Here is a 15,263-nt window from a genome sequence, read left to right on the forward strand (position 1 = left end):
TAGCTTTGTAAGCCCTGGGCAAGTCACTCAACTCCATTGCCAAACATTCCCACTCTTCTGCATTATTGGTTCTATGACAGAAGGTAAGGGATTAAAAAGAAAATGCATGGCATTTTCTATAACTGAAAATGTGTCTCATACTGAAACTTGACTCCATCACCATTTTGGAAGGAAGAGCATAGCCTGCTTCACTCTTAGTCCTCTTGCAGCTTTTCCCATTTAGTGGGAACCCCTTGGAGGTGCCCACACTGACCCAAGAGATGTGAGCTAAAATTGTGTGAATGGCACCTCAAACAGTAAAGAGTTGGCTAGTTTTGTTGGGAAGCTATTTTTCCTCTGGGATAACCATGTGCTTCTTTCAACTTTAATAAATTTCTTTCTGCGGTGATTCTAAGCATTATGGTGGAGGATATAATGCTTTTGGGGTTCATGCAGTGATTAGATTAATCCCTGACTGCTTCTGACTATGGGCACCATGTCCTTTCTGTTACCCAAGTGCACATCAAATTCTTTCCAAACTTCTGGGAAGGTTGAACATTTAGGTGTGTGAAGATCATTAAAGCTCTCTCCTAGGGTCCTGCCCAAGACCCTGCATTCCTGGAGCTACCTCTAGGAAGAGAATCTTTAAATGTTTAGGCTCCATATGCAGAACGATTCATTGGGGGGAGACGTGTCATGTTACATCTCCTTGAACACCCAAGTGAGGAGATTTAGCATGCTGGTCTCCCAAGAATCAAAGAGGAGACTGTGAAAAGGAAATATGTCCTTCCCCTTTTCCACTACATGTACCTCACATGGGACCTGGAAGCAAGGACCATGTGAGGGAAATCATGGGGTAGATTAGCTGATGAGGATAGAATGGCAGACGGAAAAAGGCAGCAATGGAGACAAGAATATCAAGAGAGAAGGGGGATGGGCAATCTTCCCCTGCACAGCCCCAGTGGGAGCCAAGGTCAAATTAGAATGCATGACTAGCTCTGGAGATGTCACACGTGAGAGTTAGTGGAGAATGAATAGGAGGATAAATTTGATGAAGTGAGGTATGGGTGAATTTTGGCCTTTTCTCCTCCATGTTTGTCACTAACCAGACCTGCCTGTGAGGGTGGCTAGGGGCCCACTAGGAGGCCATAGAATAGCCAGCTAAATGAAGCAATAAGGAAAATACCTTTATATTTCTCACTCTTATTTTTCCATCTTTCTTTTTCCCCTACTATCTTTGATTAGAACGGGTCTCAAAGTGATGATGCAGTATGTTGGCCCCTAGAAAACCTGAAATGGAATTGTAATTCAACCAAAGATTACATCCATCTATGTGAGACTAGAAATGCATTATTAAAGGGAACGAAAGCTTGCTCTGACAGGCCAAGTGATTGGACTAAATTCGATGACCTCAGATAGGGAGAGAATAAGAGACCATCTCAGTTCTATGACAACTGAACTAGGTTCTAGGTATCTTGGCATGGATGTCTCCAGAGGGATAGATGCCAGACTCATAAGGATTCATTTTGCAAAGAATCATTGCGGAGCACCACAGAGAAATGGTCAGAATGACCAAAGTGATGGCCAGAGGCATGGCCAAAGGAATCAAGATGTATGATGGTACTCGGGAGGGGAAGGGACCTCAGGGAGTCTGGAGGTGAATTTGGAGCCTGTTCAGACCTCACTGTTCCACTCTCCACAGTGTAACACAATCTTAAATACAGATCTACACCCAGAAGACAAGGTGCAAATAAAGTACTGTTAACCACTGCAACAGCTACCTAAATCAGAGAAAAGGACTCTTGGATACATTCCTTGCATGTAAAACGGGTACTCTCCACTGAAACTGAGTGACATCCTGTCACATATAGTGCTTTTTCTTTAGCTTTAATTTTCCTTTTAAATTTACATATTAATCTAATGTTACCTTCAGTTAATATGTTTTGGTTAATACCTATGTGTTTTTACATTGTCCTTATTTGTATGCTCTTCCTATGATTAAACTAGGGATATTATAAAAAATATTTTTAAAAATATTTAAATAAATAAATTTAAATAAAAAATATTTTTAAAAAGCCACTAAAAAATTCTATAGACAAGTTGGACAAACTCTTTTCATGGCAAAGCCATTGGTCCCTATGGATGCTGGATCTGCCACTGGATCCATCAGAACTCTGTTTTGTCATGGGCAACAATTCCAGTCCACAGAAATGAGACGTGACCACAGCTTGCATGATAGGAAGGTCACATATTGCTTAAATAGCCTTTTGCTCCTTTTAGCTTTTTTACCTGTTACATAGATGATGATGGATGGACTCGTTCAAAAAGGTTACAACCTGTATCAGTAACCTTTGATGAATTTAAGGAACTGAAAATATCAGTTGATTTGAATCGGTCTTCAGAAGTGTTTTTTAGATATCTAGGACCACCATATCCTCAGACTGATCATTTGCCTACTGTGACAAGAGACATGGGCCCGTTACATACCAGTAAGTATATAGGTGACAAAGTGAAGTGCAACCTCACCATTCCATTCCTACCTCCACATTCATGTGTGCTAGAGCAAAGCTTAGAAATGCGATGGACGGGACACATAAGTACATGTCTTTTATGACTGTTATGGTCTCATCCCGGTGGATTTCCCATGGGGTTTGGTGAGCCCCAGACAGTTTTAGGTTTGTAATTCTTCAGCTTATTCTACTCTTCCCCCGGGGTGGTAGGGTACCTGTGGTTGGGCTTATGTTATTCCACCTGTATCAGTGCACAATCACTATATTGGCCAGGTAGACAAGTCCATGGCCAGAAATCTGGGGTCTTGGTGGCATTCTAGACCCAAGAGGCCAAGGTCAAATTCAGCAGCATCCTCCTCAAGAGTACAGAGGTTTTTCTGCCCACTCCTGCCAATCTTTGGAATGATGGCAATAATAGATTCTTTTAGAAACATCTCAGTGGAGGTTGAAAGATTGGCTCAAGACACAGCTCAAGCCATCTCTCAAACTGCGGAGGCCATCTCTTTCCTACAAGAAGAGACTGACTCCTTAGCAAACAGTTCTACAACATCAGCTGGCCCTTGACATGGTTACAATTGCATCAGGAGGTACATGTGCCTTTATTAATCAATTTTGTTGTTCTTCTGTAAACAGATTTGAAGAAATTGTGACAAACATCCATGAGCTTGAAAGGATTTTAAATGTCTCACAAGCTGCTGTAGAGACTCATGGCTGCAGGGTACTGCTTTATTTGCTACTATAATCAAATGGACTCATAATTTGGGGAATTGTGGTACTTTTTAGAATTTGTATTAGCTGTTATACTACTCTTTACCTCACTAAGTTTTACCTTGTGAAAAAATTATGTACACACACCAAGTTAGAGAAGAAATTGAGCTCACTTTTGAGGGAGGAATCCTTGTATTATGCCTCTGTTTGGCTAACCCGTTGTCACATGGCATGTGCAAGATGAGTTTCTAGTTATTTTTTGAATTACTTTTCTCTATATTACCAATGGGAAATTTGATTTTTTTAATTATTTTTTTACTTGAGAATATGGAATCAGTATTAATGTTTTTGATTTTGAAAGATAACTTTGCAATACCTATTAGCCCTAATACTAATGTATACCCAAAAGATTTAGACTATGAAACTTGCCATTGAGTGTTATTATAGGACTTTAATTAATATTTGTATCTGATTACAGAAGAAGGGATTACTAAGGATCTACTGTACAGTGCAAAGAAGCACAAGGTCAAGGAGACCAACAAACCCTGTGGGATTGTAAGGATCTATGCCAAGACAGAGGACTTGTTTTGGGTATGGAGGAAGCAGATGTATGGCAAATTCAGACACAGGACTTCCTTGTGCCAGTCTTCTACAAATATCTTGTGAATCTTAAATTTACTCAGACTCTACTTTAAAAGATTTGGTTAAGCTATTCCCTTATTATAAAAATGGAGATCCTTGATCAGGAATGTATTGGGAACTTTTAAAATTATTCCACCCTACTCAGACAGTGCCTGATAGGAAGATAAAGTTGTAAACTCCTGATTGAACAATGAAAGTCTCCAACTCATACCTTATATTAAAGCTAGAACCTTAAGCTAGGTCTATTTTTAGATCTAATACAAACGGGTGTTAAGTACCTGTAAAGGTTAAATTAGTACCTAAAAGGTCAAGCAACTTACAAAAGGCAAGCTTAACAAAGAGGTTTGCAGTACTCAGAAGATTTAATCTAACCAGAGAAGGTGAAAACTAAAGAAAGTGAAAACTAAGAATGGGTATTCCTAGGGAAAAGCATCTACTGTGATTGGTAGATGTAAAAATTTAGGGGAGGTGACATAAGAGAAAATTTCATTAAAAGGAAAGGGTAAGAAGTCAGGAAGAAATTTGATTTGAGTTTGTAATTGAATTCAGTTTGGAGTGTAATTTCAGTTCAGAGTAGAAGTACCCAGCTTGGAGAAGATCTTGTAGTGAGTGATAAAGACTGACTCACTCTCCATTAGGCTCAGGCCTAGGCTCTTTTTCTACTCCTTGGCTCAGCCTGAGCTGGAGTAATGGAAACTAATTTTTTTTCTCTCTCTCTCTCTGTCTCTTTCTCTCTCTTTCCCTTAATTCCTTCATTTTTTATTAATTAAACTCTCCATAAATTCCAGCTAACTTGGGTATTTCATATTTGGGAATTTCTCTTGGAGACCATTTGTTTTAGATTTTAAGACAAAACACTAAAAACTATCCTTTGCAATTTTGGCCAAAACCTTTACAGTTCTAGCCTTTACAGTTTTTAACACTTACAATCTTCTTTTGGCTTTCATTCTGGCTCCCCTCTCCCTAAGATTAAAGTTAAAATCAGACCAGGGAATAGTACTTCCTTTTTACCTCACACTTTCTCCCCTTATCTCTTTTATAGTATGGCAATTTTCTTTAGTCCCTGATGCCTGTGGGTAAGTACAATATTGCTACAGTTATCCTGCACGTTTGCAGGATTTGCTAGCGATTCAAGGACTTGTTATGGTTCATTTTTGCTCATAATTTTATAAACATAGTATTTTGATATGTATTTTTATCTAGTTTTTTTTATTCTTCTTTTGGTTTTGGAGTTTTGAGGTTGTTTTGTTTTGTTTTAGGAATTGCGTCATATACCTCATAGCTCAGCTATGTATCCCATGGTGATTCTGGTGTTGGTCAACACCTTCCTAAGGGGGAGATTGCATAATTATGCTAAAACCCAATGTTCAAGATCTTTTAAAGCTATTTTTAGGAAAAGAAGATCACCAACACCTTGAATCAAGAAAGTGAATCTTCTGGAAAAGATGTCATAAGGATGCCTACAGAAATCACATACTACATCAAGAGATCCAAAATGAAGTCTGGGTTATAATAAACTGAACTGAATGGGGTGAACCTATCATTTATTCTGAATGTAAATTCTTATGCCAAAGAGAAGTGCCCTCTAATCGGCTTTTTGTCAATGTGTCTATCAATCATTTTTTGTTTTCTCTTTTTCCTTCTTTCCCTTCGATCCCACAAATTGTTGTAATTCCCTCTTTGTAAGATACACTATTTTAGATATCTCTAGTACACATGTGGAATGATTCATTGGGGAGACCTGACATGTTAATCTCCTAAAGAACCCAATGAAGATTTACCATGCTGGTCTCCCAAAGAATCAAAGGGTGAATTATGTGAAGAGAATTGATACCCCTCTCCTAGGGTCTTACATGGGATGCTGTCCTGCCTTCATTCTTGTGTTAATCTTAAAAATTCTCAGACCTGGCTGACTTCCGGTCAAGATGGCGGCTTAGAGAAAGATAAAGTTCAGATCTCCGGAAAACCCTTCCCGACCGATCTCAAACTATAAGCTCCTAAGGCGCCGAAATTCAAGACGATCAACAGCATAGACCATGGGAATCCTCCTCCTGGACCTGGACCTGGATCAGAAGGTACGGCCCCCCTCAAAAGCCAGAACCCGAGATCACTCGGACCTAAGGGGTAGGAGCTCAGAGTCCAAGGCTCCGGGAAGCCGCAGCCCCGCCCGGCTCAGAGAGCAGGGTTGTCTGAAACAACAACAACTCTCAGGGCCTTCTCTCCGAGTCCCAGTGAAAGTCACTGCGCTCGGAGCACCCCCCCCCCCCCCCGCAGAGAGCAGGGTCGTCTGAAACAACAGCAACCCTCAGGGCGGGCAAGACAGCCTCACGGGCTGGATCCTGCTATCCAAGTCTCAGTGAAAGTCACTGCCCTCTGAGCTCCAGGAAGCCGCAGCTCCGTCCTCTGCAGAGAGCAGGGTCCTCTGAAACAACAGCAACCCTCAGGGCAGGCAAGACAGCCTCACAGGCTGGATCCTGATATCCAAGTCTCAGTGAAAGTCACTGCCCTCAGAGCTCCGGGAAGCCACAGCTCCTTCCACTGCAGAGAGCAGGGTCCTCTGAATCAACAGCAACCCTCAGGGCCAACAAAACAGCCTCACGGCCAGCTATTCTGAAGGCAACTTCCGGAAAGCAACCCAACCCAGTCCAGTCGAGCGGGCACCTTAGCAACAGGGAAGCAGAGAGAACCGGGGGAGAGTGTGGCCCCCTGGTCCGACCCTTCCATTCCAGTTCCAGTGAAAGTCATTGCCTTAAGGCAACCCAGGGAGAGCTCATAGAACCGACAATCTGCCCAGGACTAAAGCCTCTGAACACCAGACAGAGATAAGACAAGCTAATCCTCCCCATTCAGAGATGGCAAACTCCACAGAAGCACAGAAGACCCAAAATCCCAAGAAAAATAAGAAGAAAGGGGCGACTTTGGACACATTCTATGGAATCAAAATACAAAATACAGAGGAGATAGAATACGATGCACAAGAAAATGCTCCTAAACCTTCCAAAGGAAATGGAAACTCTCCACAAACACATGAAGAATTTGAATCAGAAATGACCAAAAAGATGGAAGCCTTCTGGGAGGAAAAGTGGGAAATAATGCAAAAGAAATTCACGCATCTACAAAACCGGTGTGATGAAACTGAAAAGGAAAACCAGGCTTTAAAGGCCAGAATCAGGCAGCTGGAAGACAACGATAGTGTAAAAGAGCAAAGCCAAAATACTAAGAAATTAGAAGAGAACATAAAATATCTCACCGACAAGGTGACAGATCTGGAAAATAGAGGGAGAAGAGATAATTTAAGAATAATTGGACTCCCAGAAAAGCCAGAAATAAACACCAAACTCGACATCGTGATACAAGATATAATCAAAGAAAATTGCCCAGAGATTCTAGAACAAGGGAGCAATACAGCCACTGACAGAGCTCACAGAACACCTTCGACACTAAACCCCCAAAAGACAACTCCCAGGAATGTAATTGCCAAATTCCAAAGCTATCAAACAAAAGAAAAAATCCTACAGGAAGCCAGAAAAAGACAATTTAGATATAAAGGAATGCCAATCAGGGTCACAAAAGACCTTGCAAGTTCTACTCTGAATGATCTTAAGGCATGGAACATGATCTTCAGAAAGGCAAGAGAGCTGGGTCTTCAACCAAGAATCAGCTACCCAGCAAAACTGACTATATACTTCCAAGGGAAAGTATGGGCATTCAACAAAATAGAAGACTTCCAACTTTTTGCAAAGAAAAGACCAGAGCTCTGTGGAAAGTTTGATACCGAAAATCAAAGAGCAAGGAATACCTGAAAAGGTAAATATTAAGGAAAGGGGAAAAATGTTATCTTCTTCTTTTACTCAAACTCTCTTCTATAAGGACTACATTTATATCAACCTATGTATACTAACATGTGGGGAAAATGTAATGTATAAATAGGGGGTAAAGAAAGACCAAATAGAATAATCATTCTCACACAAAGATTCACATGGGAAGGGGAGGGGAAGAAAACTCCTATAAAAAGGAGAGAAAGAGAGGGTTTTTTTTACTTAAACCTTAATCTCAGGGAAATCAACTCTGAGAGGGAAAAACATCCAGATCCATTGGGATCTTGAATTCTATCTTACCCAACAAGGGTAGGCAGAAGGGAAAACCAAGGGGGAGAGGAGGAGAGGGAGAACAAAAAGGGAGGGAAAGAGAGGGGGGAGGGGGAGGGAACCAAAAGGGAGGGACTAAAAAGGGAAACATCAAGGGAGGGGACAAGGGGGACTGATTCAAAGTAAATCACTGGACTAAAAGGTAGAGCTGAAGAAGAAAAGGTTAGAATTAGGGAAGGCTATCAAAATGCCAGGGAGTCCACAAATGACAATCATAACTTTGAACGTGAATGGGATGAACTCACCCATAAAACGTAGACGAATACCAGAATGGATTAGAATCCAAAACCCTACCATATGTTGTCTTCAAGAAACACACATGAGGCGGGTTGACACCCACAAGGTCAAAATTAAAGGATGGAGTAAGACCTTCTGGGCCTCAACTGATAGAAAGCAGGCAGGAGTGGTAATCATGATATCTGATAAAGCCAAAGCAAAAATAGACCTGATCAAAAGGGATAGGGAAGGTAATTATATTTTGTGAAAAGGGACTTTAGACAATGAGGAAATATCATTAATCAACATGTATGCACCAAATAATATATAGCACCCAAATTTCTAATGGAGATACTAGGAGAATTGAAGGAAGAAATAGACAGTAAAACCATATTAGTGGGAGACTTAAACCAACCATTATCAAATTTAGATAAATCAAATCAAAAAATAAATAAGAAAGAGGTAAAACAAGTGAAATGAAATCTTAGAAAAATTAGAATTAATAGACATATGGAGAAAAATAAATAGGGATAAAAAGGAATACACCTTCTTCTCAGCACCACATGGCACATTCACAAAAATTGACCATACATTAGGTCACAGAAACATAGCACACAAATGCAGAAAAGCAGAAATAATGAATGCAGCCTTCTCAGATCACAAGGCAATAAAAATAATGATTAGTAATGGTACATGGAAAACCAAATCTAAAACCAATTGGAAATTAAACAATATGATACTCCAAAACTGTTTAGTTAAAGAAGAAATCATAGAAAAAATTAATAATTTCATCGAGGAAAATGACAATAGCGAGACATCCTTTCAAACCTTATGGGATGCAGCCAAAGCAGTAATCAGAGGTAAATTCATATCCCTAAATGCTTATATTAACAAACAAGGGAGAGCAGAGATCAATCAATTGGAAATGCAAATGAAAAAACTCGAAAACGATCAAATTAAAACCCCCCAGCAGAAAACCAAACTAGAAATCCTAAAAATTAAGGGAGAAATTAATAAAATCGAAAGTGATAGAACTATTGATTTAATAAATAAGACAAGAAGCTGGTACTTTGAAAAAACAAACAAAATAGACAAAGTACTGGTCAATCTAATTTAAAAAAGGAAGGAAGAAAAGCAAATTAACAGCATTAAAGATGAAAAGGGGGACAGCACCTCCGATGAAGAGGAAATTAAGGCAATCATTAGAAACTACTTTGCCTAATTATATGGCAATAAATACACCAACTTAGGAGAAATGGATGAATATATACAAAAATAAAAACTGCCCAGATTAACAGAAGAGGAAATTGAATTCTTAAATAATCCCATATCAGAAAATGAAATCCAACAAGCCATCAAAGAACTTCCTAAGAAAAAATCCCCAGGGCCTGAGGGATTCACCAGTGAATTTTATCAAACATTCAGAAAACAGTTAATCCCAATACTATACAAACTATTTGACATAATAAGCAAAGAGGGAGTTCTACCAAACTCCTTTTACGACACAAACATGGTACTGATTCCAAAACCAGGCAGGTCAAAAACAGATAAAGAAAACTATACACCAATCTCCCTAATGAATATAGATGCAAAAATCTTAAATAGGATACTAGCAAAAAGACTCCAGCAAGTAATCAGAAGGATCATTCACCATGATCAAGTAGGATTTATACCAGGGATGCAGGGCTGGTTCAACATTAGGAAAACCATCCACATAATTGACTACATCAATAAGCAAACCAGCAAGAACCACATGATTATTTCAATAGACGCAGAAAAAGCATTTGATAAAATACAACACCCATTCCTATTAAAAACACTAGAAAGCATAGGAATAGAAAGGTCATTCCTAAAAATAATAAACAGTATATATCTAAAACCATCAGCTAATATCATCTGCAATGGGGATAAACTAGATGCATTCCCAATAAGATCAGGAGTGAAACAAGGATGCCCATTATCACCTCTACTATTTGACATTGTACTAGAAACACTAGCAGTAGCAATTAGAGAAGAAAAAGAAATTGAAGGCATCAAAATAGGCAAGGAGGAGACCAAGTTATCACTCTTTGCAGATGACATGATGGTCTACTTAAAGAATCCTAGAGATTCAACCAAAAAGCTAATTGAAATAATCAACAACTTTAGCAAAGTTGCAGGATACAAAATAAACCCACATAAATCATCAGCTTTTCTATATATCTCCAACACAGCTCAGCAGCAAGAACTAGAAAGAGAAATCCCATTCAAAATCACCTTAGACAAAATAAAATACCTAGGAATCTACCTCCCAAGACAAACACAGGAACTATATGAACACAGCTACAAAACACTCGCCACACAACTAAAACTAGACTTGAGCAAATGGAAAAACATTAACTGCTTATGGATAGGACGAGCCAATATAATAAAAATGAGCATCCTGCCCAAACTTATTTATCTATTTAGTGCCATACCCATTGAACTACCAAAATACTTCTTCACTGATTTAGAAAAAACCATAACAAAGTTCATTTGGAAGAACAAAAGATCAAGGATATCCAGGGAAATAATGAAAAAAAAAACACATATGATGGGGGCCTTGCAGTCCCTGACCTTAAACTATATTACAAAGCAGCAGTCATCAAAACAATTTGGTACTGGCTAAGAAACAGAAAGGAAGATCAGTGGAATAGACTGGGGGAAAGCGACCTCAGCAAGACAGTATACGATAAACCCAAAGATCCCAGCTTTTGGGACAAAAATCCACTATTCGATAAAAACTGCTGGGAAAATTGGAAGACAGTGTGGGAGAGACTGGGAATAGATCAACACCTCACACCCTACACCAAGATAAATTCAAAATGTGTGAGTGACTTAAATATAAAGAAGGAAACCATAAGTAAATTGGGTAAACACAGAATATTATACGTGTCAGACCTTTGGGAGGGGAAAGGCTTTAAAACCAAGCAAGACATAGAAAGAATCACAAAATGCAAAATAATAATTTTGACTACATCAAACTAAAAAGCTTTTGTACAAACAAAACCAATGTAACTAAAATCAGAAGGGAAACAAATTGGGAAAAAATCTTCATAGAAACCTCTGACAAAGGTTTAATTACTCATATTTATAAAGAGCTAAATCAATTGTACAAAAAATCAAGCCATTCTCCAATTGATAAATGGGCAAGGGACATGGATAGGCAGTTCTCAGATGAAGAAATCAAAACTATTAACAAGCACATGAAGAAGTGTTCTAAATCTCTTATAATCAGAGAGATGCAAATCAAAACAACTCTGAGGTATCACCTCACACCTAGCAGATTGGCTAACATAACAGCAAAGGAAAGTAATGAATGCTGGAGGGGATGTGGCAAAGTAGGGACATTAATTCATTGCTGGTGGAGTTGTGAATTGATCCAACCATTCTGGAAAGCAATTTGGAACTATGCCCAAAGGGCGACAAAAGAATATCTACCCTTTGATCCAGCCATAGCACTGCTGGGTCTGTACCCCAAAGAGATAATGGACAAAAAGACTTGTACAAAAATATTCATAGCTGCGCTCTTTGTGGTGGCCCAAAACTGGAAAACGAGGGGATGCCCATCAATTGGGGAATGGCTGAGCAAATTGAGGTATATGTTGGTGATGGAATACTATTGTGCTAAAAGGAATAATAAAGTGGAGGAGTTCCATGGAGACTGGAACAACCTCCAGGAAGTGATGCAGAGCGAGAGGAGGAGAACCAGGACAACATTGTACACAGAGACTAATACACTGTGGTATAATCGAACGTAATGGACTTCCCCATTAATGGCGGTGTAATGTCCCTGAACAATTTGCAGGGATCTAGGAGAAAAAAACACTATTCATAAGCAAAGGATAAACTATGGGAGTGGAAACACCGAGGAAAAGCAACTGTCTGAATACAGCGGTTGAGGGGATATGACAGAGGAGAGACTCTAAATGAACACTCTAATGCAAATATTATCAATAAAGCAATGGGTTCAAATCAAGAAAACATGTAATGCCCAGTGGACCTACGCGTCGGTTATGGGGGGTGGGGGGGAGGAAAAGAAAATGATCTATGTCTATAATGAATAATGCTTGGAAATATCAAAGAAAATATATTAAAAAAAAAAAGAAAAAAGAAAAAAATTCTCAGACCCTACTTCAGAACACTTGGTTAAGACCATTCCCCATTTTAAACAGTGAAGGGACTTAGTCAGGAATGTGAGAACTCTACTCCACCCCTACTTAAGCATACTTTAGGGGAAGATAAAGTTGTAAACTCTTTACTGAACAATGAAAAAAGTACTTAACTCATACTTACAGTGAAGCAAAAGCCTTAAGTCTATTTTTAGATCTAATACAAAAAGGTGCTAAGTACCTGTAAGAGGTCAGGCAACTTGTAGACTTGCAAGGGGCAAAGAGGTGTGAAATTACTCAGAAGTTTTAGTCTACCCAGAGAAGTTGAGAACTAAAAAAGGTGTGAATTAAGAATGGTCAGTCCTGTGAAAACGTCTGTGATTGGTAGAGGTGATAATTTAGGGGAGGTGACATAGGAGATAATTCTCTTTAAAAGGAGAATCAGAAGGCCTCTGAAGGGGAATTCAGCCTTGGAAGCTGAAGTGGAGCTCAGGAACTAAACTGGTGGGTCTCTCTGAACACTAGAATCTTGCATGGGACAAATCTTGTGGTGAGTGGATAAAAGACTGACTGATCTCTCTCTTAAGGCTTAGGCCTGGGCTGGCCTAGCCCTTTTCTCATTATTGCCTCTTACTCTCTCTCTCCCTTTCATTAATTCCTTAATTTGTATTCATTAATATCTCTACAAAACCCAGCTGACATCGGTATAATTAATATTTGGGAATATTCCCACGGCGACCACCTTAATTTTGATTTAACTCAAGACACTGTCTTGAAACTATTTTCGCGGTCACAGTTTAAGGCAACCACTCTTTTTATCTGTCACACTTGTATTCCTGGAGCTACGTCATTTATGACACCTAGGCTGGTCACCTAGGTAACATCACCTAATGTAGGCTACATGACTCTGAACTTAATCCAGACATGACTCTACATTTGAACCAGATGTAAAAAAGAGAAGATAAGAGGGGTGAATAAGGAAGTGCTGTTTTTCACTGTCTCTGGTGTCTAGCTAAGGAAGATGCTACTGGATATCACACTAGAAGCATCCACATGAGGGCTAGATTAGACTATTTTATTCTATCTTTCTACATATTTCTCATCTTTTACCTATCCAAGTAATCCTAACAAACTTTATTAAATTATGAGGACCAGAGTCCTAATTTTACTATAACAAATGCAAAACGCCACAGGCTTTCACTGGCTGACTACCACTACATTAGATTAGCTTTTTCATATCTGGGATATCTTAGAATAACAACTCATGAAAGCTGAACTCACTAGACCAAGATGTTCCATGGATTTGCATTCTTGTAGTAGTCTCTTTGAAAACCCTGATGGCTAGCCATGCACAGTGAGGCCAATATGAGACCATTATGGACCACCGCCACTGTTCTCCCAAAAAAGACCTTGAATTGCCCCTAATTGCAATGCTAAGCTGGTTTTCTGATCAGAACTCATCCTCTGATCATGGTTTTATTCTTCTGTCTACAAGCTTCTCAAAGGTACTAATGGGCGCAACCCTGTTTGGTCATTCACTAGAGTTCCAATGAGAGAATACCCACTTACCAGTGGAAGAAAGGAGAAGGTTATGTTTGAAGAAATTTTATACTTACAAAGTTTGTTTTAGATCTAAACATTTTTTTAAAACCCTTTAGCTTCTGACTTAAAATCAATATTAAGTATCAGTTCCAAGACAGAAGAGCATTAAGGGCCAGGCAATTGGGGTTAAATGAATTGTCCAGGGTCACACCGATAAGAAGGGTCGAACATCAGATATTAACACAGAACCACCTATCTCTAGGTCTGCCTCTTGATCCACTGAGCCACCTAGATGTTTATTTATTAACACTTTTAAAAAAGGAAAAATATAATATACAAGTAACCTTCATGTAAATTTATCATTCAATACATTACTTGTAATGAGCCAATAGAAAAATGCACCTTTAAATATATTAACAATCAATTCATTTTGTTGATTGGTTGGGGAGCTAAAAACAAAGAAAGAATTTCCATCCCTCAGTAAAAGAACTTCAACAATTCACCTCCTATTTTTTCTCTCATCTATATATCAGCACGCTCAGTTATCTACTTAAAAATGAGAATACAGATAGTGGTTCAGTGGGCAGAACACCAAGCAAGGTCAGGAAGACCTGAATTCTAATTCCACCACAGAACCTGGCTAGTACTGTGACCCTGGACGAGTCAGCTTCAGCTTCTTCATCTGTAAAATGAACATCATAATAACCCCGAACTCCTCAGGTTTATATGATGATCAAATAAGATTTAGAAAATGCCTGACACAGAGTAGGTGCTGAGTAAAGGACAGCTATTAGTTTTTTCATTATTATTCTTATTTTGGCCATTCACTCCCTAATTCTACTCTTTCTTAATCTGTTAATGTCATCATGTGTCCATTCCCTTATTTCCTGTTGAACTAAATGGATTTTCATTCCAAAACACTGTCTTCTCCCAAGATCAGCTAAGAGTGTGGTTCATAACCTGCTGCTGCTTCTCAAACCATTTCTATATTTTTTATCTAGATTCTGAGCTTCCTGACAGCATGGCCTGCCCCTTCCCTTCTCTTTCTATGAAGTAGGTTATTGAGGGGCCTTGGATCCCCACCACACTTCTATCCTCAGGATCAGACTATAGGAAGTGCTTAATCAATGCTACTGACTGATTGCCTAGACCCAGGATTGATCCCATCAAGACCATTAAACTACAAGGAGGGGTAGAAAATTTAATGCTCATGGAGCAACTGCTTTTCAACGACTCACCTATACCAGTGCCTGTCCCAGCTTCTCCCTCTTGATTCTGTACATCTTCTCTCTTCAACAGGAAGAGCAAATCTAGTTTGGAAATGGGAATCCCTGCAACATGGAGAGAATGAAGAGCTGAATTCAAAGAGCTATCTGAGAATTCAAAAG

At 39.2% G+C, this 15,263-nt stretch overlaps 2 protein-coding genes across 2 annotated transcripts in view; one reads left to right on the forward strand and one right to left on the reverse strand.

The window, feature by feature from the left end:
* Window positions 1-15,263, forward strand: part of LOC130453528 (zinc finger protein 260-like) — a 498,148-nt gene that overhangs the window by 152,048 nt on the left and 330,837 nt on the right. The window lies entirely within an intron of this gene.
* The window catches only part of LOC130456864 (zinc finger protein 480-like), a 60,863-nt gene that overhangs the window by 14,583 nt on the left and 31,017 nt on the right, over window positions 1-15,263 (reverse strand). Inside the window, exon 7 of the mRNA XM_056814464.1 lies at window positions 15,114-15,206. Within this exon, the coding sequence (XP_056670442.1) occupies window positions 15,114-15,206 (93 nt within the window). The remainder of the gene's footprint in view (window positions 1-15,113; window positions 15,207-15,263) is intronic.

Source organism: Monodelphis domestica, chromosome 2, assembly GCF_027887165.1.
Source record: "Monodelphis domestica isolate mMonDom1 chromosome 2, mMonDom1.pri, whole genome shotgun sequence".
Lineage (NCBI taxonomy): Eukaryota > Metazoa > Chordata > Mammalia > Didelphimorphia > Didelphidae > Monodelphis > Monodelphis domestica.